This window comes from Salvelinus alpinus, chromosome 19, assembly GCF_045679555.1.
Source record: "Salvelinus alpinus chromosome 19, SLU_Salpinus.1, whole genome shotgun sequence".
Lineage (NCBI taxonomy): Eukaryota > Metazoa > Chordata > Actinopteri > Salmoniformes > Salmonidae > Salvelinus > Salvelinus alpinus.
Window position 1 is genome coordinate 30,576,900 of NC_092104.1, and position 26,661 is coordinate 30,603,560.

Below are 26,661 nucleotides of genomic sequence, written 5' to 3' on the forward strand. Positions count from 1 at the left end.
AGCAGTGTAAATTAATTGTTCAGCAGTCTTATGGCTTGGAGGTAGAAGCTGTTGAGGAGCCTTTTGGTCCGAGACTTACTGCTTGCCGTGCGGTAGCAGAGAAAACAGTCGATAACTTGGGTGACTGGAGTCTTTGGCAATTTTATGGGCTTTCCTCTGACACCGCCTATTATATACAGTGGGGCAAAAAAGTATTTAGTCAGCTACCAATTGTGCAAGTTCTCCCACTTAAAAAGATGAGAGAGGCCTGTAATATTCATCATAGGTACACTTCAACTATGACAGACAAAATGAGGGAAAGAATCCAGAAAATCACATTTTGTAGGATTTTTTATTAATTTATTTGCAAATTATGGTGGAAAATAAGTATTTGGTCAATAACAAAAGTTTATCTCAATACTTTGTTATATACCCTTTGTTGGCAATGACAGAAGTCAAACGTTTTCTGTAAGTCTTCACAAGGTTTTCACACACTGTTGCGGGTATTTTGGCCCATTCCTCCATCTCCTCTAGAGCAGTGATGTTTTGGGGCTGTTGCTGGGCAACACGGACTTTCAACTCCCTCCAAAGATTTTCTATGGGGTTGAGATCTGGAGACTGGCTAGGCCACTCCAGGACCTTGAAATGCTTCTTACGAAGCCACTCCTTCGTTGCCCGGGCGGTGTGTTTGGGATCATTGTCATGCTGAAAGACCCAGCCACGTTTCATCTTCAATGCCCTTGCTGATGGAAGGAGGTTTTCACTCAAAATCTCACGATACATGGCCCCATTCATTCTTTCCTTTACACGGATCAGTCGTCCTGGTCCCTTTGCAGAAAAACAGCCCCAAAGCATGATGTTTCCACCCCCATGCTTCACAGTAGGTATGGTGTTCTTTGGATGCAACTCAGTATTCTTTGTCCTCCAAACACGACGAGTTGAGTTTTTACCAAAAAGTTCTATTTTGGTTTCATCTGACCATATGACATTCTCCCAATCTTCTTCTGGATCATCCAAATGCTCTCTAACAAACTTCAGACGGGCCTGGACATGTACTGGCTTAAGCAGGGGGACACGTCTGGCACTGCAGGAACCGTGTGGTTCTGGGATTTTTGCTCACCGTTCTTGTGATCATTTTGACCCCACGGGGTGAGATCTTGCGTGGAGCCCCAGATCGAGGGAGATTATCAGTGGTCTTGTATGTCTTCCATTTCCTAATAATTGCTCCCACAGTTGATTTCTTCAAACCAAGCTGCTTACCTATTGCAGATTCAGTCTTCCCAGCCTGGTGCAGGTCTACAATTTTGTTTCTGGTGTCCTTTGACAGCTCTTTGGTCTTGGCCATAGTGGAGTTTGGAGTGTGACTGTTTGAGGTTGTGGACAGGTGTCTTTTATACTGATAACAAGTTCAAACAGGTGCCATTAATACAGGTAACGAGTGGAGGACAGAGGAGCCTCTTAAAGAAGAAGTTACAGGTCTGTGAGAGGCAGAAATCTTGCTTGTTTGTAGGTGACCAAATACTTATTTTCCACCATAATTTGCAAATAAATTCATTAAAAATCCTACAATGTGATTTTCTGGATTTTTTTCCCTCATTTTGTCTGTCATAGTGGAAGTGTACCTATGATGAAAATTACAGGCCTCTCTCATCTTTTTAAGTGGGAGAACTTGCACAATTGGTGGCTGACTAAATACTTTTTTGCCCCACTGTAGGTCCTGGATGGCAGGAAGCTTGGCCCCCGGTGATGTACTGGGCCATAAGCACTACCCTCTGTAGCGCCTTACGGACAGATGCCGAGCAGTTGCCATACCAGGCGGTGATGCAACCGGTCATGATGCATGGTGCAGCTGTAGAACCTTTTGAGGATCTGGGGACCCATGCCAAATCTTTTCAGTCTCCTGAGGGGGAAAAGGTTTTGTCGGGCCCTCTTCACGACTGTCTTGGTATGTTTGGACCATGATAGTTTGTTGGTGATGTGGACACCAAGGAACTTGAAACTCTCCCCACACTCAACTACAGCCCCGTCGATGTTAATGGGGGCCTGTTCGGCCCTCCTTTTCCTGTAGTCCACGATCAGCTCATTTGTCTTGCTCACACTGAGGGAGCGGTTGTTGTCCTGGCACCACTGTCAGTTCTCTGACCTCCTCCCTATAGGCCGTTTCATCGTTGTCGGTGATCAGGCTGTTGTGTTGTCAGCAAACTTAATGAAGGTGTTGGAGTCGTGTTTGGCCATACAGTCGTGGGTGAACAGGGAGTACAGGAGGGGACTAAGTACACACCCCTGAGGGGCCCCAGTGTTAAGGATCAGTGTGGCAGACGTGTTGTTGCCTACTCTTACCACTTGGGGGCAGCCCATTAGAAAGTGCAGGATCCAGTTGCAGAGGGAGGCGTTTAAGTCCCAGTGTCCTTAGCTTAGTGATGAGCTTCGTGGGCACTATGGTGTTGAATGCTGAGCTGCAGTCAATGAACAGCATTCTCATATAGGTGTTCCTTTTGTCCAGGTGGGAAAGGCCAGTGTGGAGTGAATCTGTTGGGGCGGTATGCGAATTGGAGTGGGTCTAGGGAGTCCGGGAGGATGCTGTTGATGTGAGCCATGACCAGCCTTTCAATGCACTTCATGGCTACGACGTGAGTTCCACGGGAATTTAGGCAGGTTACCTTTGCTTCCTTGGGCACAGGAACTATGTTGGTCTGCTTGAAACATGTAGGTATTACAGACTCAGTCAGGGAGAGGTTGAAAATGTCAGTGAAGACACTTGATAGTTGGTCTGCGCATGCATTGAATACAGGTCCTGGTAATCCGTCTGGCTCAGCGGCTTTGTGAATGTTGACTTGTTTAAAGGTTTTGTTCACATCGGCTATCAAGAGCGTTATCACACAGTCATCTAGAACAGTTGGTGCTCTCGTGCATACTTTAGTATTGCTTGCCTCGAAGCGAGCATAAGAGGCATTTAGCTCATCTGGTAGGCTCGTGTCACTGGGCAGCTCGCGGCTGGGCTTCCCTTTGTAGTCCATAATCGTTTTCAAGCCCTGCCACAACCGACGAACATCAGAGCCGGTGTAGTAGGATTCAATCTTAATCCTGTATTGATGCTATGCTTGTTTGATGGTTCGTCTGAGGGCATAGCGGGATTTCTTATAAGCGTCCGGATTAGTCTCCCGCTTCTTGAAAGGGCAGCTCTATTCTTTAGCTCGATGCAGATGTTGTCTGTAATCCATGGCTTCTGGTTGGGATATGTATGTACGGTCACTGCGGGGATGACGTTGTCGATGCACTTATTGGTGAAGTCGATGACTGAGGTGGTGTACTCCTCAATGCCATTGGATGAATCCCGGAACATATTCTGGGTGAGCATTTTCTTCTTTGCTTATGGCCTTATAGAGTTGGTTGAGAGCGGTCTTAGTGCCAGATTATTTCTGGGGTGGTAAATAGACGGCTACAAATAATATAGGTGAGAACTCTCTTGGTAGATAGTGTGGTCTACAGCTTATCAGAAGGTACTCTACCTCAGGCGAGCAATACCTCGAGACTTCTTTAATATTAGACATCACGCACCGGCTCACATTCCGGTGTTCAAACTTGTAAACAAGGCTGCATGGGATTTATTTTAATGCGACTCCGTGTAGCAAATGGCAATGTCCGCTTTAGGTATAATGCCAGGAGCCAGCTCTATGACAATTCTATGCAGTTCCACCTCCGACACCTTCAAAACAACTGCTATTCGGATGTTAGCTAAAGCGGATCTCCCTACCTGACAATAAACAAACAAAGGTTTATATAGGTACAGTGCATTCGGAAAGTATTCAGACCCCTTCACTTATTCCACATTTTGTTACATTGCAGCCTTCTTCGAAAATGGACAGCAAATGGATTGCAAAATTTTTTGCAAATGTATTACAAATGTAAACTTAAATATCACATTTGCATTAGTATTCAGACTCTTTACTCAGTACTTTGTTGAAGCACCTTTGGCAGAGATTACAGCCTTGAGTCTTCTTGGGTATGACGCTACAAGCTTGGCACACCAGTATTTGGGGAGTTCTCTGCAGATCCTCTCATGCTCTGTCAGGTTGGATTGGGAGCATCGCTGCACAGCTATTTTCAGGTCTCTCCAGAGATGTTTGATCGGGTTCAAGTCCGAGCTCTGGCTGGGCAACTCAAGGACATTCAGAGACTTGTCGTGAAGCCACTCCTGCATTGTTTTGGTTGTGTGCTTAGGGTCGTTGTCCTGTTGGAAGGTGAACCTTCGCCCCAGTCTGACGTCCTGAGTGCTCTGGAGCAGGTTTTCATCAAGGATCTCTCTGTACTTCACCTCAATGACCAAGGCCCTTCTCCCCCAATTGCTCAGTTTGGCCGGGTGGCAAGCTCTAGAAAGAGTCTGGGTGGTTCAAAACTTCTTCCATTTAAGAATGATGGAGGCCATTGTGTTCTTGGACATTTAATGCTGCAGACAATTTTTGGTATCCTTCCCCAGATCTGTGCCTCGACACAATCCTGAGTTTTGCTCTGACATGCACTGTCAACTGTGGACCTTATATAGACAGGTGTGTGCCTTTCCAAATCACTCAAATTCATCAATTGAATTCACCACAGGTGGACTCCTATTGTAACGGTTTCTCTCCTCCTCTACGTCTGAAGAGGAGGAGTAGGGATCAGACCAAAATGCAGCTTGTTGTGAAGACATGATAAATATTTATTAAAGCAAAGACGAACACGAAAAAACACTTGGAAAATTACAAAACAACAAAACGACGTAGACAGACCTGAACATGTGAACTTACATAAACACGAAGAACGCACGAACAGGAACAGACTAACCAAACGAACGAAAACGAAACAGTCCCGTGTGGTGCGACAGACACAGACACAGGAACAATCACCCACAAACAAACAGTGAGAACAGCCTACCTTAATATGGTTCTCAATCAGAGGAAACGTAAAACACCTGTCCCTGATTGAGAACCATATCAGGCCAATAGACAAATAACCTAAACATAGAAACACATAACATAGAATGCCCACCCCAACTCACGCCCTGACCAACTAAACACATACAAAAACAAGGAAAACAGGTCAGGAACGTGACACATATCAAGTAGTAGAAACATCTCAAGGATGATCAATGGAAACAGGATTCACCTGAGCTCAATTTCGAGTCTCATTGCAAAGGGTCTGAATACTTATGTAAATACATTTGCAAAAAAATCAGAACCTGTTTTCACTTTGTCATTATGGGGTATTGTGTGTAGATTGGTGAGAATTAAAATGTAATCCATTTTAGAATAAGGTTGTAATGTACCAAAATGTGGAAAAAGTGAAGGGGTTTGAATACTTTCCGAATACAGTTTATAACCGCCTGGTTTTTGGCATTGTATCGGCCACAGCCATTTGGAAACAAATCATTGACCAGATCTTGCAAGGATTCTCAGGAACCCTGTGTATCCTGGATGACATGATCATAACAGGAGGCACAGACGAAGAGCACCTGGCTAACATGGAAGCGGTCCTATGAAGACTTGAAAGAGTACTATAGACTACTGACAATCTTACAGAAGTGTGAGTTCTTCTGTGGACATGAAATCCACTGCAATGTATTCAGGCACCACAACTGCAAAATGTGACAAGTGAGAACTAATACAAGGTTCAAGTGAGCCCAGACATGATATGGCAGCCTCACATTAACCAAATCCATTCCACAGGAAACAGCACAACAATTGAGAGAGAAAATGCACAGAGAGCTCCTGGGAGTGACACACAGGGAGCTGTAGGGAGCTGTATCGCTGTGGGGCGATACAGGGACCCCAGGCTGAAAGAAGGGAATGTGTGGATGAAGGTGCTGCTCTAGCAGAAGCTATAATGGAGCAAGCACACACTGAGGATGTGCAGGAGCCTCCAGACAATCCAAGGCGCTAACTGGAATGACAGCGCCGCCCACCAGATTGACTGGACTTATTAACAATCAAACATAACCAAAAACTAAGACTGTTCAAGTTCAAGTCCAAGAAGCAAATTGACTGCATCAGGTTCTGTGAAATGTGATGGGTTGTGGTTTGGTAAAGATTCAATCTGATTGTACAAGGGAGGGAATGTTGTGTTCTGTTAATTACTGATGTCCTCTATAAGGACAAAGCACTCTTGGTCATGCGCAGTGTTACGCCATGTTATTCTTGTATTGCTAACTAGAAACATCAGTAAATGTCAAGGTCAAGTTCACATCCTTGTATTGGGAGTCTTATTTATTGTATATATTCATAAAGTAATACGAGCGAAGACACTACAGAGCTGTTAATGTCAGTGGTGACATTTAATCTTGACGTGATTTTCTCTGGATGAGGGGTTGTGGCTGTAGCACTTAGCATACAGATTCAATTAACATTTTATTTAGTCACATGCACAGGGTCGTAGATGTAGTTACAGTGTACAGTTAAATACTTAAGCCCCGAACTCCAACAGTGGAGGTGTGAATGAAACAATAATAATACAAAAAAAATATTAATAATAATAATAATTACAACTGGCAATGATAACTATAAATATACATTTGGGTGTAGGCAGGGTAATTGTCTGTTTTGGGGGGGGGGGGGGGGGTTCCAAAGGGGGAGCAGCAGGGGTGATACATGGGGAGTAGGTACTGTAGCTGACTAGTGGTGGCTATTCAGCAGCCTGATGGTCTGTGGTCAGAAGCTATTGACCAATCTGTTAGTTATGGCCATAATGCTCCTGTATTGTCCACGTCGGAGTGATGGAAGTTGGGGGAACAGGCTGTGGCTTGGGTAGCTGATCCCTGATGATCTTTTTTACCTTCCTGCGACACCTGATGTTGTAGGTGTCCTGGAGGGCAAGCAGTGTGCAGGGTTTGACACATCCCCTCCCGATTGTGTACCCCAGGTACTCAGCCTCTCGCAGGCCGAGCCAACATTTCTTTGGGTTCGCTGTTAGCCCCGCCTCCCGTAAAGCCTGCAGTACCGCGCTCACCTGTTTTAGATGTGTCCTCCACTCGCTCCCATGGATCACAATATCATTGATGTAGGCTACTCCGTACTCACCCGAGTCACCCTCCGAGAGGGGTTCTGTTAATACCTGGGGGTCCACTTCCTGGAAACCACACATCCAGTCATCCCTCCTTCTGGTGTCCCTCCCACCCCTCCGGCATCCTCCTCTCTTCTGGTTTCCTCGGTTCCCCACGTCTCCGGACATACTGGTCCACAGTTGGCAGAACATTGGGAAATCCCTCCCGATAAGGACTGGCACAGGCAGGTTTGGGACGACTCCCACTGGCCCTGTGTGTTGTCCCTTTATGGTCTGAAGGTGGAGGAATGTGGTAGGGTAGTCCTTGGTCTCACCATGTATGCACGTGATGGCCACGGTGTCAGCCAGGTTCGGGGACTGGGCGATGTCTGGTCGGATCAGGGTCACCATACTCCCAGAGTCCACAAGTGTTGTGGTGTCCCTTCCGTTTGCTTTTACTGGGGTGACGGGGGCAGGACCACTCACCTTAGCCCAGCATGCCATCAGCAAGCCACAGGGCCGCCTGGTGGCTACCTCATTGGCTGAGGCCTCGGGACATTGCGGTTTGGACAGTTCCAGGCGATGTGTCCCGGCTCCCCACACTCGTAGCATTTCCTGCTGTCTAGGTTCAGGAAGGGGCGTCGTCTCGGGGAGTTGGTTGTTGGTGTCCCCCGGATCATTGGCCGGGGTTGCTCCTTCGGGCGAGTGGAGGGTTCCGCCTTCCATGGTTGTCCACTGCGCACGACCTCCAAAGCCACCTGTTGTCCTTCCACCAGTTCCACCAGCTGATCTTCGCTCTGCGGGTTAGCTTGGCTTGCTAACTTTTTAGCTTTGAACGGGAGAGAGGGTAGAAATGCATCTATGACCACTTTCGATTGGCGTGAGCATCAGTGGTTCAGCAGTTAACGAGCTCTTGGCCAGCATAATTAGATCATGCATTTGCGATCGGGGGGATGCTGTAGGATCCTATGCCCAATCATGGAATCTTTGTGCCCTGATAATCAGGGTTTAACCATGCTGGCGCAGGATTTCCTTTTTCAAGACCTAGTAATACGTTGCCTGGTCAGCCATCAGATCCTGATAGGTCTGCTGTGCCGCGCCTGACAGGAAGGGTGTTTAGCAGGCTGGCCCATTGCTCATGGGGCCATTTCTCCCTAGCCGCCGTCCTCTCGAAGGATTGGAGGTAAGCCTCGATGTCGTCAGCCTCTGTCAGCTTCAGTATAAACCTACTGGGTATGGCCAGCAGGCATGGCGGTCTGCTGACGCTGTTCCTCCAGCAGCTCCCGATGCATAGCCTGCTGGGCTATGTTCGCCTCCACCAGCTGTTTCACCAATGCTTCAATTGTGCTCTGTGTCTGTTTAGTCATTGAGCTCGGTTTGGGTTGCCCGCATTCTCTACCACATGTAGCAGGTTCAAGGGTGTGGGGTTTCCACGTCACCAAGTTCAATAACCAAACACGCACAAGGAGCACAACTAGAATGCAAATGAGGAGTTTATTAGGGAGTTTTGCACACTGGGAAAAAGGGGGAATTCACCAACCATTTCACAGTCCACAATCCGTTCTCGTTATCCGTTCTGTTCTCCAGGGCTAATCCTAAAACTCGGGTCCTCAGACAAACCGGTTCGGTACACAGTGGGGGTAATCAGACAGTCCAGGTCACAACAGGTAATCACACAGATATTTCTCTCTCTTCTCACATTATTCATAACACACTCTTCATAACACACTCTTCATAACACACTCTTCATAACACACTCTTCATAACACACTCTTCCCTCTCCGTTCTCTGCCTCTTTGTGCAGGTCGCTTCCTCTTTTATCCCCAAGCCCTTCCTGGCTTAACGATCCACAGGCTCGCCTCTGTGGGCAGGAAGGTCATGTAAGGCTCGGGGGTGGAGCCAGCGGGCTGCATGGTATCTCCCTTCAATCACCACTCTCCTCACCTCTCCCTGCCGTCTGCCACAATATCTATCAGGTTAAAACGTCGCTACCGTCCCACCTGCCCAACATCCGGTGAAATTGCAGAGCTCGAAATTCAAAAATACCAAATTCAAATATTTAACATTCTTGAAAATATGTGTTATACATCAAAATAAAGCTTAACTTCTTGTTAATCCAGCCGCTGTGTCAGATTTCAAAAAGGCTTTACGGCGAAAGGAAACCATGCGATTATCTGAGGACAGCACCCCGCATACAAACACATTAAAATCATATTTCAACCAGGCAGGTGCGCCACAAAAGTCAGAAATAGTGATATAATTAATGCCTTACCTTTGAAGATCTTCTTCTGTTGGCACTCCAAAATGTCCCAGAAACATCACAAATGGTCCTTTTGTTCGATAATGTCCTTCTTTATGTCCCAAAAATGTTCATTTATTTGGCGCGTTTGATTCAGAAATATACCGGTTTCAACTCGCCCAACATGCCTACAAAGTATCTAATAAGTTACCTGTAAACTTGGTCCAAACATTTCAAACTACGTTCCTAATCCAACCTCAGGTGCCCTAAAACGTAAATAATCGATCAAATTTAAGACGGAATAAACTGTTTCTAATACCGGATAAAAACAACGTGAAGCGCGCTCCAGTTCACACGCACCAAAACAGTAGTCCATCTGGAGTGACACTTACAATGAATAGGACAACTTCTTCATTTCTCAAAAGAAAAACATCGAACAATTTCTAAAGACTGCAACCAGGTTCCTAATAATAAGGGTATCCCATAGAAAACAATTGGAAAATCCTATGACCTCAATTTTTTTCCCCCTGGATGGTTTGTCCTCGGAGTTTCGCCTGCCATATCAGTTCTGTTATACGCACAGACATTGTTTTAACAGTTTTAGAACCTTCAGAGTGTTTTCTATCCAAATCTACCAATTATATGCATATCCTAGCTTCTGGGCCTGAGTAACAGGCAGTTTACTTTGGACACGCTTTAAATCCGGAGGTGAAAATACTGCCACCTACCCAAGAGAAGTTAAATCAAAGTAGAATGTGAGGAAACCACCACCACCTAACATGTTTTAACATGATAATACTATCTGAAATGGAGAATAGCTTCAGGCCAAGATGCATGTTTATGTAGCTGTCACGGTTCATGAATCCACTGCCTCCCTCTCTCTTTCTCTTTCTCTTTTTCTCTCTCTCTCTCTCTCTCTCTCTCTCTCTCTCTCTCTCTCCCGTGTTTGTGTGGGCGTGGTTCCCAATCTCGGCCTGATTGTCTGCGCCAGCTGGAATCACTTATCTTCCCTTTATATGTTCTGTAACCAGTGTTTCTTGTTGTCAGATCGTTGTTACTTCCCTGAGGTTGTGTCGTGTGTCCGTGCTCATTCTCTCGCCGCCCTTGTGTGGATTATCTTCTGTGCTCCTTCCTACCCATCCGGACACACTCCCCTGGATTTCTCAGCACGCTATCATCGGAAGATGCGCCCTAGTCCCTGGGTCGGATTCCGTCTGAGTACAGTCTGTCTGTCCTGTTGCTGCTGTAAACTGTATTCATTAAACCATCGTTGCTTGCATCTTGCATCCGCCTCTGTATTGTCACAGAACGATCTGACCAAACCATGGATGCAGCGAGTTCAACGAGTCTGACCGAATTCATTTCCCGCAGTATCACGAGAATGGATCAACAAGAGGAGAACATCTCCAGCACAGGTCGGGCAGTACAAGCCCTTGCGACGCAGGTATCCCAGCTGACCCAACAATTACAACATCTGAGGGGTCTCGCTGCGCCACCTACACCGGCAGTTCAACCCGCCCCGCCAGAGCCGGATTCCCAGCTAGAGCCACGGCTACCGACACCAGAGGGTTATTCAGGTGATCCTGACTATTGCAGAGCTTTTCTTACGAGATGTTCCATGCATTTCTCGTTGCAGCCACGGACCTTCAACCGTGAACAGTCTAAGGTAGCATTCGTACTCACACTGCTATCAGGCAAAGCGGCTCTTTGGGGAACGGCGGTGTGGGCGAACCAGGACCCATGCTGCACCTCTTTCCAGACACTCTCCGAGGAGATGAGAAGGGTCTTCGATCGGGCCGTGGCGGGTAGGGAGGCGGCCAGACTACTCGCTGACCTTCGCCAAGGAGACCGTTCAGTATCGGAATACTCCATCCAATTCCGCACTCTGGCCGCAGAGTGTCAGTGGAACGAGGAGGCGCAGTGGGACATGTTCCTGCATGGGCTGGAGGACCGGATCCAGAAGGAGATTTATGTTCTGGACCTTCCCAGGAGTTTAAATGGACTAGTGGAACTAGCCTTGAGGGTCGACGCTCGTCTGAGTCGTATTGGCCGCCGAGCATGCCCTAATAGACCGTATAACGACACGGAGGGCACGGCCAGTTCAGCCTCCGCTCACGAACCCATGCAGCTGGGGAGAGCTCGCCTCTCCAGGGAAGAGAGGGAGAGGCGGAGATCCCAAGGACTCTGTCTCTACTGTGGTAGAGCGGGCCACTTTATCCACTCCTGCCCGGTAAAAGATCAGGCCCGGTAGTAAGTATGAGGCTACTATCGGGTGGTGTCACCACAGAGAAGACCTCATCATCTACTCTCCTCCCGGTAAGACTAAGATGGGCCACCCACACGCACGACACCCAAGCCTTACTGGACTCAGGAGCAGAGGGTAATTTTATGGACTTCAAGCTCGCTCACAAACTCCAGATTCCTATCACCTCACTCACGCACAAGATATCCGTCAACGCTCTCAATGGTCAAGAACTCCCCAACATTTCTCACCCCACTGAACCTATCACACTCATCACTTCTGGCAATCACACTGAGACACTATCATTTCTACTCATGGACTCACCCCTTGCACCATTAGTTCTCGGCCACCCTTGGCTCACCCAACACAACCCCAGAGTTGACTGGGGTCATAACTCTATATCCATGTGGAGTAACAAGTGTCTTGAGTCCTGTTTAGTGTCTGCTTGTTCATCTGTGTCTGATTCTGTGTTTCTAGAGGAGGCAGTGGATTTGTCTAACGTGCCCGTTGAATACCTCGACCTGAAGGAGGTGTTCAGTAAGTCCCGTGCTGCTTCTCTTCCTCCGCATCGTCCCTATGACTGTGCAATAGAATTATTGCCAGGTGAGTCTCCGCCTAAAGGCAAGTTATATTCACTCTCTGTTCCTGAGAGGGAGGCTATGGAGAGATACATCTCTGATTCTCTGGCCTCTGGATTCATTCGTCCTTCCTCTTCTCCAGCGGGGGCGGGGTTCTTCTTTGTGGGGAAGAAGGACGGATCTCTGCGTCCTTGCATTGATTACCGTGGGTTGAATAACATCACAGTGAAGAATACCTATCCCTTACCGTTGATGTCCTCAGCCTTTGAAAGGTTACAGGGAGCATCCGTGTTCACTAAGTTGGATTTACGTAATGCATATCATTTGGTTCGCATAAGGAGGGGGGACGAATGGAAGACCGCGTTTAACACCCCCAGAGGGCACTTCGAATATTTGGTCATGCCTTTTGGGCTATCCAACTCCCCAGCGGTTTTCCAGGCCCTCGTCAATGACGTGCTGAGAGATATGATTGATCAGTTCATATATGTTTACCTGGATGACATACTGATTTTTTCTTCTTCTCTCCAGGAACACGTTCAGCACGTCAGACGAGTGCTTCAGAGGTTGTTGGAGAATGGACTTTTTGTCAAGGCGGAGAAATGCATTTTTCATGCACAATCCGTTCCATTCCTAGGTTACATCGTCTCGACTGAAGGTATTCGCATGGATCCTGACAAGGTTAAGGCGGTGGTGGATTGGCCAAGCCCAGATTCCCGTAAGGCCCTACAGAGGTTTCTGGGATTCGCCAATTTCTACCGGCGTTTCGTTCGCAACTTTAGCCAGATAGTCGCTTCTCTTACCGCCTTAACCTCCCCCAGAGTGACGTTCAGGTGGTCCGATACAGCCGAGGCTGCATTCGCCAAACTCAAGAGCCGCTTTGTTTCGGCCCCCATCCTCATAGCTCCCGATCCCTCGCGTCAGTTCGTGGTGGAGGTGGACGCTTCAGAGGTGGGGGTAGGTGCGGTACTTTCCCAACGTTCCTCTTCTGACGACAAGATGCACCCTTGCGCGTTCCTGTCCCATCGGTTATCACCTGCGGAACGCAACTACGACATTGGCAACAGAGAGTTGTTGGCAGTGAAGTTAGCACTGGAGGAGTGGCGCCATTGGTTAGAGGGTTCGGGGGTACCTTTTATAGTTTGGACCGATCACAAAAATTTGGAATATATCAGAACCGCCAAGCGACTCAACTCCAGGCAGGCGCGGTGGGCACTCTTTTTCGGACGTTTTGATTTCTCTCTCTCGTATCGCCCGGGTTCCAAGAATGTCAAACCCGATTCCCTTTCTCGCATTTTTGACCATTCCGAACGCCCATCCACTCCCGAGTGCATCCTACCCGGGACCCTAGTGGTCTCCACACTCACATGGGAGGTTGAATCGAGGGTCAAAACGGCCTTAGAAGGGGTAAAGCCTCCGCCCGGTTGCCCGCCTAATCGGTTGTTTGTGCCGGAGGGGTGTCGGTCCGATGTTATTCGGTGGGGGCATTGCTCCAACGTAGCGTGTCATCCAGGAGTCAGCCGCACTAGCTTTTTGGTTAAGCAACGCTTTTGGTGGCCACTGATGGCTCGTGACATTCACAGTTTTGTCTTGGCTTGCTCGGTTTGTGCCACTGGGAAGACTTCTAATCGACCTCCAGATGGGCTACTCCAACCGCTGTCGGTCCCTTCGAGACCCTGGTCCCACATCGCGCTAGATTTTGTTACCGCCCTCCCGCCCTCCCAGGGCAAGACGGTTGTTTTGACCGTGGTGGACCGGTTCTCGAAGGCGGCTCATTTTATTCCCTTGCCTAAATTACCATCTGCCAAGGAGACAGCGGTAACTGTCGTGGATCACGTCTTTCGCTTACATGGCCTGCCGATGGACGTAGTTTCTGACAGGGGGCCCCAATTTGTGTCCAAGTTTTGGCCAGAGTTTTGTAGGTTACTGGGAGCGAGTGTCAGTCTGTCTTCAGGGTTTCATCCCCAGAGCAACGGTCAAACGGAGAGGGCCAACCAAGATTTGGAGAGAGTGTTGCGATGTTTGGTTTCTAAGAATCCCTCTTCCTGGAGTCAACAACTCTCTATGGTTGAGTACGCTCACAATTCGTTGCCAGTGGCAGCCACGGGTCTCTCTCCGTTTGAGTGTAGTTTAGGTTACCAGCCACCTATCTTTCCCAGTACGGAGTCCGAGGTCACTGTTCCCTCCGCTCACGCTTTCATCCAGAGGTGCCGTCACGCATGGAGCAGAGCCCGTGAGACTCTTCTCCGGGTGGGGGCGCGCACCAAGGCTAAGGCCGATCGCCGCCGGTCGAAGCCTCCGGTATACGTCGTTGGCCAAGGAGTGTGGCTTTCTACTAAGAACATTCCACTCCGATCCGTTTCGAACAAGCTTGCCCCCAAATTTATCGGCCCGTTCAAAGTCACCAGGATCATTAGTCCGGTGGCGGTCCGGCTCAAGCTTCCTCCGGCGTATAGGAGAATTCATCCTACCTTTCATGTGTCTAAAATAAAACCTGTGTTTCAGGCACGCATTAACCCGCCGGTCCCGGTTCCCCCGCCGCCACGACTTGTTGATGGGGAACCCACCTTTTCTGTCAATCGTATTTTGGACTCTAGAAGGAGGGGACGCGGATTCCAGTACCTGGTGGACTGGGAGGGTTACGGTCCGGAGGAGAGAAGTTGGGTACCTGCTAGGGACATTCTGGATCACTCCCTTATCGATGATTTCAATCGACAGGTAAATTCGCCTGGGAACGCCAAGAGGCGTTCCTAGGGGGGGGGTATTGTCACGGTTCATGAATCCACTGCCTCCCTCTCTCTTTCTCTTTCTCTTTTTCTCTCTCTCTCTCTCTCTCTCTCTCTCTCTCTCTCTCTCCCGTGTTTGTGTGGGCGTGGTTCCCAATCTCGGCCTGATTGTCTGCGCCAGCTGGAATCACTTATCTTCCCTTTATATGTTCTGTAACCAGTGTTTCTTGTTGTCAGATCGTTGTTACTTCCCTGAGGTTGTGTCGTGTGTCCGTGCTCATTCTCTCGCCGCCCTTGTGTGGATTATCTTCTGTGCTCCTTCCTACCCATCCGGACACACTCCCCTGGATTTCTCAGCACGCTATCATCGGAAGATGCGCCCTAGTCCCTGGGTCGGATTCCGTCTGAGTACAGTCTGTCTGTCCTGTTGCTGCTGTAAACTGTATTCATTAAACCATCGTTGCTTGCATCTTGCATCCGCCTCTGTATTGTCACAGTAGCAGTGTGATGTTGTTCCCCTAGATTATGCACCAAGTTGCACACAAGGACCAGTTCAAATAGGCCAGGTCAAGAGGGGATGTTTTTTGCAACTATAGGGGGTGCTGTTCCGCATTAGCATTTTTTGGTCTCCAAATTAAACTGCCTCGTGCTCAATTCTTGATCGTACAATATGCATATTATTGTTATTATTGGATAGAAAACACTTTCTAGTTTCTATAGCCGTTGGAATTTTGTCTCTGAGTGGTACAGAACTACTTCTACAGCACTTTTCCTGACAGGGAGTCAGATTTCAGAAATTTTGACCCCTGATCTGGGGTCGGTTTTAAGGTGCCTGTAGATGCTATGGAGAAACCGACACTGCCTACGTCTTCCTCTGGGTGTCAGTACGTCATCACGCTTTGAATGGATTCGATTGCGCAATCAGAGCCACTATAAAACACGAAAACGTGGAAGTACGGTTCTCTTCCTGCATGCGTCTTGCGCAAGATGGACATCAGACCTGCCTCCTTCCAAATGGTTGTTTAGCCAGTGATATTTCTCCGGTCATGTTTTTAGTCGTTATAGTTGTTAAAAACATCATAATGTAGTTAATTTGAACCGTTTTATAGCAATTTATATCCGTTTAGTGCGATTTTGAGGAATTTCTTTGTCGTGCACTCTGAAACTTTGGGCACGTTTCGGGGTCCCGTTCGATCGTTAGTGGACATTTCGAAGGACAGAGGACATCTATCGACCAAAAGAAGATTAGACCCAAGAAAGGATACATTGCCCAAGAATCTGATGGAAAATCACCTCATAGTAAGAAATATTTAATATGATAAATCGTTGTTCTGTCGAAATATTTTAAACGCATATTACGCCATTTTGTTTGTTATAGCTTCTCTTGGCGAACGCTGTATAAGAAAGTAAGGATAATTTTAGAAATGTTAGAAATTTTAGAAACACTCACACCTGTGTTAACGAGAGAATAACTGACATGTCAGCTGGTTCTTTTGTGGCAGGGCTGAAATGCAGTGGACATGTTTTTTGGGGTATTCAGTTAATTTGCATGGCAAAGAGGGACTTTGCAATTCATCTGATCACTCTTCATAACATTCTGGAGTATATGCAAATTGCCATCATACAAACTGAGGCAGCAGACTTTGAAAATTAATATTTGTGTCATTCTCAAAACTTTTGGCCACGACTGTATATTGTAAAATACACTTGATTGTAAAAAAAATATTATATTTTGGTTTTGTCCATCGTGGGTTATCTGTATTTCTGTACCCCCCTATTGTTCTCTTGCCTGACCTTCAACTAGCGAGGTATGTTGTCCTTGGCTCTGCAATTTTTCATGTTACACAATGTGCTGTTATGCAACCATAAGTTTTGTTACAATGTGGACAATATAAATATTTATGTTAACAAGTTTCACCGAGCTCGCTAACTAGGGTACCTATTGTAACTTGTGGGTACTTGGGACAGTGTTTGAGTGAGTTTCCATGTGCTCGCGCAGGTGCCTGAGAGCTGTGACTGCGCCAAGGGCTAACATATTGTGCGTTGTCTCTTCGTGCAAAGGTATGTCTTTTATTTTGTCCGAATTATGTTGTACATTTTACTTGTATTGTGTGCTGTTGTACACTGAATGTGTGCACGCAGCACCTGTTGTTTCTATTTGGTTCTCTCTTGCCTGACCTTCAGCTAGCGAGGAGCCTGAGAGCTGTGACTGCGCCATGCGCTAACATATTGTGCGATGTCTCTAAGTGCGCAGGGCAAATAAAAACCCAACAGGCAGACCTCCAGTTGTGGCAGTGTCCTCATTAAATTACACAACAGAACGAACCACGCTTCAATTTAAGTTCTGCCTCTGTCATCCCTTACCCGCACCTACAATCACATACAGCTTTCACTCCACGAGGAGTTGAGTGTAGCAGGGTGTTGGGTTCCCTCCAAGAGGTGTGTGTGTGTAACACACGAGCATGCCGCCATGTTCTCTAAAGTTAAAAGTGACTTTGCTGAAGTGGGTCAGATAGGCTGTGACATGCAATGGGCACTGCTGCAATGAAATATTTACACACAGTGTCATGCACATAAGGGGCACGTGCCCTCTCAGATTTGTCCTGTTTTTTTCTGTAATACTACTAGCCGCTTAGCAATTTTACAAAGTTGGCTTTAGCTGTCCCAGATAGGTACCCAACCGCATAACTAGCTACCTAGAAGCCATTTCAGGCTATCAGTCACTTTAGAGTAGCTAGCTTGTCTAATTTAGCTGGCAAGGTTGGTAGACTTTAGAAAAGCAAGCATAAACTAAGTGTATTGAATAAGACACATTCCTTTCAATCTTTTACACAGATTTGAGCAGAAAAGCATTTAGTTTCTTTAAAAGAACCACCAGTCAGGAGTATAAAAACAGCTCAAGAAGTATGCTTAGACATGCAGAAAAAGAAACATATTTTTACAAATAATTAAGCATAAAGATTGCGGCTTTGGATTGCAGGAAAAGGCTGTTTAGGTTTAGGACCAGGTTTAGGTCAATGATTTACCTGTGCTGGAGAGACTATTCCCCAACCACTACATATCTGATAACAAACTAGTATAGATGGAAAAGGATGTGAAAGTTTTTAAAAGCAAAAAATAATATTTTACTAATATTCCACAGTTGGGTAACATTCTTAGGCTGGTATTAAATCAATTGCAGATACGGCTTTGACATATGGGCTTCCACATACACACACACAAGGTACGCTTGGTTGAATCTATTACTGTAATATCCCAGTTATGTGAAACTGCTGTTTCCCTAATAACACAGTGTTACAAATTCCCTTCCGGTGACTTATTACTACCTCACAACACTGAGCTGCACACTCCACTCCTCATCCCCTATGATTGGAGCCTAAGAGTCTAGGGGGTACCATAAAACTGTCTCTCAAACTCTCCCTGACCTGTGTGACCTGTGCCCTGATATGTTGCTAGGGAGGTTATTAGGGGGCCGGAAATCTGCCCATCCTCTTGACTCTGCAGGTCACACAATGCTTGAAGTCTCCCTCAAGCAGTGGCAGATAGCAACATCTTATCAAAGAAGTCTTTGTGTTTTCACTATGTTCCCAGGATCTGCAGACCTTCAGTAATATGGAGAACAGTAGCTCTCTTTATATCAATAGAAATACTGCATAAAATAAAGGAATGTTTAGCATAACAAACTTATAGATAAATGGGTCATTGTGAATATGTACCATCCAGAACTCCAAAAGAATGCAGTCTTATTGAGATTATTTTTTAATGGGACATGCTTAACACTAGAGGCCTGTCTGTTTAAACATGTCACAACACGAGGCAAGTTCATGCGTTTTGTCCCCATAGCACAAAGTGCTGCTCTGTCTTAAAGGTTTTTAGGATGCTCAACCCACCAAATGAAACAAGCCACTGCATGTTGTGCTCAGAGTCTATCTTACAGTACACAGTTGATGGTTTTTTTGAGCAGTGTATATATATATATATATGATTTCACCTTTTTTTTTAACATTGTCATAAAGTACAACTATTCACATCTCAAGAGGTTAAATAAAACAAAAGGAATATAGTAAATACCTAATAAGTCTACCAGTTTGAGCGGATGGGTAATAACGTCGTTTCACAAAATGAGTCCCTTTTGGGTAGTGTAACTTAGTGAAAAAAACATATTTTACCTCATTTTAACATTCTGCCATGTAGAGCACATGTTCAACTTAATAAAAAACATTTTCCCAACTCGAGGAAAAAAAGACGAAGTGCCAAATAAAGTAACAGGGTTGACCAGAACAGGGTTGATGATTTCATCTGAAATCAGCCATCAATCCCCTTGTGACATGGGGAATTGAAGTGTGTTGTGTGCAACAGGGAATGATAATTGAATGCAATATCCACACATTTTCTTACGTGTTACGCTCGACCCGCTCAGTTTTCCACCCTAAAACACCAGAAAATTGTAAAATAAAGTACAACCAGCTCACCTGCTTTTACACTATGATTTGACTATAGATGTTCAATGTTTCTTTTGAATTTTTTTTTTCTTCTAAATCTGTATTTCTAGTAAAAAAGAGTGAAGTTCATCTACCAGGGTTGTTCTTAAAATGAGGGACAGACAAATGAGTCATTAATCACATGAAATGAATAATCTTCAAAAATGAATTTGTCAAAACCACAAAATAACTAGGGCTTTACAATGATGGTGAAAACTTGGAGAAATGTTCATTAAGTAGGGAAAAAATCTTCCTAGAAGCACGGAGGGACATGTCAAAATGCTGAATTTGAGCACTTTACCAAGTCTTTATTCATATAAAACATTTGATTTATTGAATTATCCATGTGGTCTATATTAAAAGGCACTTCATTTAATATAACAGGCTTCAATATTGGTTCACAATTTCTATTTAAAATATTAAAGGGACGTAAAAGGGACTCTTAGTGAAATGGCTTACTGATGTAATCTGTTCTGCATTCTTGGAATACAGGATGTTCATTTCCTGTGAAGTCATTTTGTTGTTGAAGGGGGATCAGTGATTACCATCGCTTGAATACTAGGAAGCTGCACTTTCTCTACAAAATACTCAAAATCTGTTCCATAAGGTGAGGTTACTAACTTCGGTGGGAATCTTTACACCAACAGCATGTTTGTGTTCCTTTTAAACTCTTTTCTTAGACCATACGGTATCAGCAACACTTCTGAACTGGAAGCTGTCAACTTCCAGACATTAGGACCATTGCTATTGCCACTCTCAGGCTACAAACAACTTGTTTGATGGATTGGCTTTACAATTAGCATACCATTCACTTAAACTTAGCATGTTGTTCTTTGTGTTGATTTATGTGTTGCCTTGAATATATCCAGTCTTAAGTTGTAGTGGTCAAGTATAACATGGACAATTTGTAGTATACCTACAAGGAATGATGGAAGTTTTTATTTTAGATCTAGCAACATAAACATTATTTACTGATCAACTGGAATGAAGGAGCATTTATGTACTTGTACTTTTAAAAAAAAAACTTTTACTTTTACAACGGCAGTTAGTGCCGTTTAAGATGAGGGAGGATGATCTTTTTTTCATGAGCATGGCATTATTTCTATTACAGCATATTGGATGACTGTCATTCATATTCCATTCACCCAGCGCAATGTAACAGCAATAGGTTTAGTCTACTACATGATACTCGATTTTTCCCTATATCCATCATGAGGTTGCTACAACCTAGCATATGAATGAAAGTTTACAATGTAGGTGCATCTAGCTGATATAGGATGTAATCAAGAGTCCAACAGTTGCAAAAGAGAGTTTCTATTGGACAAATTCATGTTTATCCCCGTTTTGTTCCGTTTGCTTTCGTTTAAGAAATGTTTTTCAACAGATTAGGCGGAATGAATACACCCCTGATTCTGCGTTAACACAGCACTTTGTATTCATTCTCGCATCTATGCGCTCTCCTCCTCTCTCCTTTTCCCTTCACTTGTGGACTTCAATGCATAACATGCTGACCAGACCGGACACGTTGCGTGCCCGAGCGTCGCAAAATAAATTTAGAAATCCATGTTATTCAATTATTGCGCGCGCCAACGAGCGTCTGCGACGCCAAGGGCTAAAATAGAACTCATTCCTATTTCTGACGCAGATCGCGCTGCAAGTCCTGCCTCTCCCATCTCCTCATTGGTTTATAGAAGCAGGTACCCACGTGCCATCTCCTCATTGGTTATACCCACGTGGGTGATAGAAAGACAAACTGTTTTGCCGGTAGTCGTGGTAATACAATGACAGTTTAGATGCGATCACCATATAATTTAAACGATGAAAAAGCCTGGAAGGAGGAGAGATGACTAGAAATAATTCGGTTGGCCGTTTTATGTGTGGATTGATTGTCGGAGTAGAGATCCTTGTGCATTTCAGGTAAAATAACAACTCAATGTTTATATCCCAGGACCAATTAGCTAGCAACAGCAAGCTAGCTAAATAGGACAAATTAACGTTAGCTAGCAAGAGCAAGCTAACTAGCTAAATTACCATACATGTTTAATGCTTTTTGACCTGTCCCCAAATTAATGTCATTGGTTCAGAGTTTGTTTTGATATTTTAACCTGCGTGTCGTGATCGCGTTTGGTGTGGGGGGGCAAAATAAATGTATGCACGATAGCGCACGCGCGCAGCCGGTTTGGGCAAGGTGCATATCAGCTGTATGTGACCAGGTGAAAAAACCTTTCCAAGCCAAACCGCTACACACAGCCTACATCGTTGTCACCATATTTTTATTTTTTTTATTTTATTTAACCTTTATTTAACCAGGTAGGCAAATTGAGAACACGTTCTCATTTACAATTGCGACCTGGCCAAGATAAAGCAAAGCAGTTCGACACATACAACAACACATAGTTACACATGGAGTAAAACAACATATAGTCAATAATACAGTGAAAAAAAAAAAAAATAAGTCTATATACAATGTGAGCAAGTGAGGTGAGATAAGGGAGGTGAAGGCAAACAAATATATGTATAAATAAATAAAAATATAAAAGGCCATGGAGGCGAAGTGAGTACAACACAGCACGTAAAATAAAAACTAAAAAAACAATGGAATGGTTGGTTTGCGGTGGAAGAAAGTGCAAAGTAGAGACAGAAATAAAGGGGTGCAAAGGAGCAAAATAAATTAATAAATAAATACAGTAGGTAAAGAGGTAGTTGTTTGGGCTAAATTGTAGATGGGTTATATACAGGTGCAGTAATCTATGAGCTGCTCTGACAGCTGGTGCTTAAAGCTAGTGAGGGAGATAGGTGTTTCCGGTTTCAGAGATTTTTGTAGTTCGTTCCAGTCATTGGCAGCAGAGAACTGGAAGGAGAGGCGTCCAAAGGAAGAATTGGTTTTGGGGGTGACTAGAGAGATATACCTGCTGGAGCGCGTGCTACAGGTAGGTGCTGCTATGGTGACCAGCGAGCTGAGATAAGGGGGGACTTTACCTAGCAGGGTAAATATTAGCTAAAGTAGCGTCAGAGTGAGCATAGCTAATAGAACTAATGCATTAGTAAACCCGCTACAATCATGCAGTAACATTATAGTGTACAGTCAGTAGGCAGTTACATCAACAGGCCCGATGGCAATAAATTAGTAAAATCAAAAGCTTACCTTGACTTGGAAGAGTTCCAGTGTTGTGTTGTGTAGTCATAGCCAGCTGGCTAACATAGCATCCCTCTGTTTGAGCAGAGTGTTTCAGTAGGCTAAAAAAAACTGTTCAACTATTGTCTTTCTCTCTCTTTGAATCAACTACTCAGCACATTTTATGCACTGCAGTGCTAGCTAGCTGTAGCTCATGCTTTCAGTAGTAGATGAATTCTCTGATCATTTGATTGGGTGGACAACATGTTCATGCTGCAAGAGCTCTGATAGGTTGGAGGACATCCTCCGGAAGTTGTCATAATTACTGTGTAAGTCTATGGAAGGGGGTGAGAACCATGAGCCTCCTAGGTTTTGTATTGAAGTCAATGTACCCATAGGACGGAAGCTAGCTGTCCTCCAGCTACACCATGGTGCTACCCTACAGAGTGCTGTTGAGGCTACTATAGACCTTTGCAAAATTGTGTTTTAATCTATTATTTGGTGACGTGATTATATTTAGTATAGTTTTATCTAAACATTATAACTTTTTAAGTGTTTAAAAATTTATATTTTTATGAAATTCACTGAGGAGGATGGTCCTACCCTTCCTCTTATGAGGAGCCTCCACTGATGTAAATGCAGTCATTGCATACAGGACCTGTTCTGACAGAATCATTGCTTTCCTTTTTTCTTAGGGTAAAAAACAACCAAAATCATGGTTGCCCCAATCAACACATCTGACTATGATGACTACAATGATTCAGTGGTGATACCATCTCAGTCCCCAGTCATCTACGAGATGTATCAGATGAGGACTGGCTTGAGATTAATGTATGTGTTGGTCTACTCAGCCAACCTTCTACTGGGTCTACTGCTCAACTCTGCCGTCATCTTCATGATTGTCTGGAAATACAGGTCCAAGAAGAAACTGAGTCGACGGATGTTGATCCTTGGCTTGGCTGCCACCCACCTCATCTTCTGCCTCTTCACTCCACTTTACTTGATCACAGCCTGGAACTACTTCTCCTGGACATTTGGGAAGGTTGCCTGCAAGCTGGGGTCCTTCGTGATGTTTATGAACATGTTCTCTGCCTCAGTGATGATCACTTTCTGGAATGTGCGCTGGTGTGTCCCCAAATGTTTTGAACATCACATGTCCAGCAGCATGGTTCTGCTGTCCTGGTTCACTGGGGCCATACTAAGCGCCCCCTCTTTACTGTCCAGGGAGGTTCAGTATACTGCCGATGGACACGTCTGCCTTGACAACTATGATTATACTGAAAAACACCAGATCTCTAAAGAGGGTAAGGAGAGAATGATGGCTGTGGTGAGCTGTCGCTTAATTTTTGGGCTGCTGCTCCCTTTGGGTGCGACATGTGTCAGCCGTTGCTGCATTAACAGCAGGGGAAATAACCAAGTGAAGTCATTGGTTATTCGACCTGTGACTATTGCCCATTTCCTATGCTGGGCTCCTGTCCTCTGTCTCTCTATGCTGCAAATCACAGTGGAGACAGACAACAGATGGTTCAGATACGTATTGTCCACAGCCACTGCCCTGTCAGTCTTAAACAGCTGCATCTATCCTATCATTTGCATCTGGCAAGGAAATAAAGAACTTAAGCGTAACTTTCGCTCACAGCCTGAAGAGACCCCTCAGACAGAGGACAAAGGAGAAGAGGGCCATGAGATGACTTGCCTGGATAGGGAATACAATGTCCTTGAACAGTAATGGGAATACAACATACTGTAAATGCAATTAGCAATTTAAGAACTTTTCCAGCTTGAAATGTACTTGTAAATGTCATGCAAAATATACTATATTTTTGTCTATATTTTTTATGAATTGTATACTCACAGTATGTACAGTATAATTACACATTGTTCTAAATCCCTCTTGATCAAGGTAACAAATGTCTTATTTTTTTAACCTGTATTTCTTCTTTTCAAATGCTTATTAAATAAAGATTTGATGAAATATATAACCATTAACATTTCTGAAAATATTTATTTTGAATTAAATGTTACGATATGCGATAGGAAAAATGTCCCTTGCAAAAAAAGTGTCATTTTTATTTTTATGTTAAAATCCCATTTTCACACGTTAAAATAAAAATTTCACATGTGAAATGACCACTTTTCAGCTCAACATGTGAAAATGCTATTTGCATCTCAACCAGGAGACCCATGGGGCGGCGCACAATTGGCCCAGCGTTGTCCGGGTTAGGGGAGGGTTTGGCCGGCAGGGATGTTCTTGTCCCATCGCACACTAGCGTCTCCTGTGGCGGGCCGGGCGCAATGCACGCTGACACGGTCGCCAGGTGTTTCCTCCGACACATAAGTGTGACTGGCTTCTGGGTTAACCTTTCCGCTAGCGGAACCCCTCGACAACATTCCGCTGAAAAGGCAGCGCGGGAAATTCAAAAATATTTTTTTGAAATATGTAACTTTCACACATTAACAAGTCCAATACAGCAAATGAAAGAAACATCTTGTTAATCTACCCATCGTGTCCGATTTCAAAAAGGCTTAACAGCGAAAGCATAACATATGATTATGTTAGTTCAGAGCCAAGTCAAAAAAACACACAGCCATTTTCCAGCCAAAGATAGGAGTCACAAAAAGCAGAAATATAGATAAAATTAATCACTAACCTTTGATGATCTTCACCAGATGACACTCATAGGACATCATGTTACACAATACATGTATGTTTTGTTCGATAATGTGCATATTTATATCCAAAAATCTCAGTTTACATTGGCGCGTTACGTGGAGTAATGTTTTGATTCCAAAACATCCGGTGATCTTGCAGATAGCCACAGAAATCCCAGGAATAATAAACATTGATAAAAGATACAAGTGTTATTCACAGAATTAAAGATAGACTTCTCCTTAATGCAACCGCTGTGTAACGTTCATCATCAGAATGAGACCAAAGCGCAGCGTGGAAAAACACTCAAACAAAAGGAGAAAACGAAAGCGCACAATTCTGTCAGGGAAACAACCTAAACAGAAAACAACACCCCACAAAACCCAAATGGAAAATAACAACTTATATATGATCCCCAATCAGAGACAACGATAGACAGCTGCCTCTGATTGGGAACCACACACGGCAAAACAACAAAGAAATAGAAAACATAGATTTTCCCACCCGAGTCACACCCTGACCTAACCAAACATAGAGAATAAATAAGGATCTCTAAGGTCAGGGCGTGACACGCTGTGTCAGATTTCAATTTTTTTTTACGGAAAAAGCATAATCTAAGTACGGCACTCAGAGCCCAATCCAGCCAAATCCAGTCAAAGAAATTTCCGCCATGTTGGAGTCAACAGAAGTTAGAAATAACATGATAAATATTCACTTACCTTTGATGATCTTCATCAGAATGCACTCCCAGGAATCCCAGTTCGACAATAAATGACTGATTTGTTCCATAAAGTTCCATAAAGTCCATCATTTATGTCCAAATAGCCACTAGTTGTTAGCGTGTTCAGCCCAGTAATCCATCTTCATGAGCACTAGGTACAGACAAAAACTAGAAAGTTCCCTTACAGGTTGTAGAAACATATGAAACGATGTATAGAATCAATCTTTAGGATGTTTTGAACATAAATCATCAATAATGTTCCAACCGGAGAATTCCATCGTCTGTAGCAAAGCATTGGAACGAGAGCTAACTCTGTCGGGAGCATGCGTCACGAGCCTGAGACACTCTGCCAGACCACTGACTCATTCAGCTCCCATTCCCCCCTACTTTATATCAGAAGCTTGAAACAAGTTTCTGAAGACGGTTGACATCTAGTGGAAGCCTTAGGAAGTGCAACTTAACCCCATACACACTGTGTATTCGGTAGGCCAAGCTTTGAAAAACTACAAACCTCAGATTCCCACTTCCTGGTTTGATTTTTCTCAGGTTTTTGCCTGCCATATGAGTTCTGTTATACTCACAGACATCATTCAAACAGTTTTAGAAACTTCAGTGTTTTTTATCCAATACAGTACTACTAATAATATGCATATATTAGCATCTGGGACAGAGTAGCAGGCAGTTTACTCTGGGCATGCATTTCATGCAAAAGTGAAAATGCTGCCCCCTATCCCAAACAAGTTTTAAGCGGACGTCATGTCAAGAAGCAGTGTGGCTTGGCTGGGTTGACGCACGGCCTTCACCTCTCCCGAGTCCGTACGGGAGTTGCAACGATGGGACAAGACAGTAACTACCAATTGGGGAGAAAAATGAGTAAAAAATAAATGCCATATAAATTGCAAAATAGTTGGGCAGAGATTTT

General features: G+C 44.7%; 1 protein-coding gene and 1 long non-coding RNA gene across 3 annotated transcripts; both read left to right on the forward strand.

Moving 5' to 3' along the window:
• The first annotated feature begins 13,962 nt into the window (after positions 1-13,962).
• On the forward strand, positions 13,963-15,246 carry LOC139545314 (uncharacterized). The gene is made up of 2 exons (XR_011669037.1): positions 13,963-14,764; positions 15,010-15,246. It is a non-coding gene; the product is annotated as an uncharacterized lncRNA (long non-coding RNA).
• A 990-nt stretch (positions 15,247-16,236) lies between these two features.
• Positions 16,237-24,357, forward strand: LOC139545313 (chemerin-like receptor 1). Of its 2 annotated transcripts, none has more exons than XM_071352946.1 (2): positions 16,237-16,833; positions 23,064-24,357. In XM_071352946.1, exon 2 carries the CDS (start codon positions 23,084-23,086, stop codon positions 24,095-24,097), a length of 1,014 nt encoding a protein of 337 aa, XP_071209047.1. In that variant the 5' UTR covers positions 16,237-16,833; positions 23,064-23,083; the 3' UTR covers positions 24,098-24,357. The 2 variants fall into 2 exon arrangements, with proteins under 2 accessions (XP_071209047.1, XP_071209046.1); XM_071352945.1 differs by lacking the exon at positions 16,237-16,833 and adding an exon at positions 19,625-19,860.
• The last annotated feature ends 2,304 nt before the right edge of the window (positions 24,358-26,661 follow it).

Coding starts and splice junctions, on each gene's coding strand:
- LOC139545313 (XM_071352946.1), top strand. CDS start 23,084: ATGGTTGCCCCAATCAACACATCTGACTATGATGACTACAATGATTCA.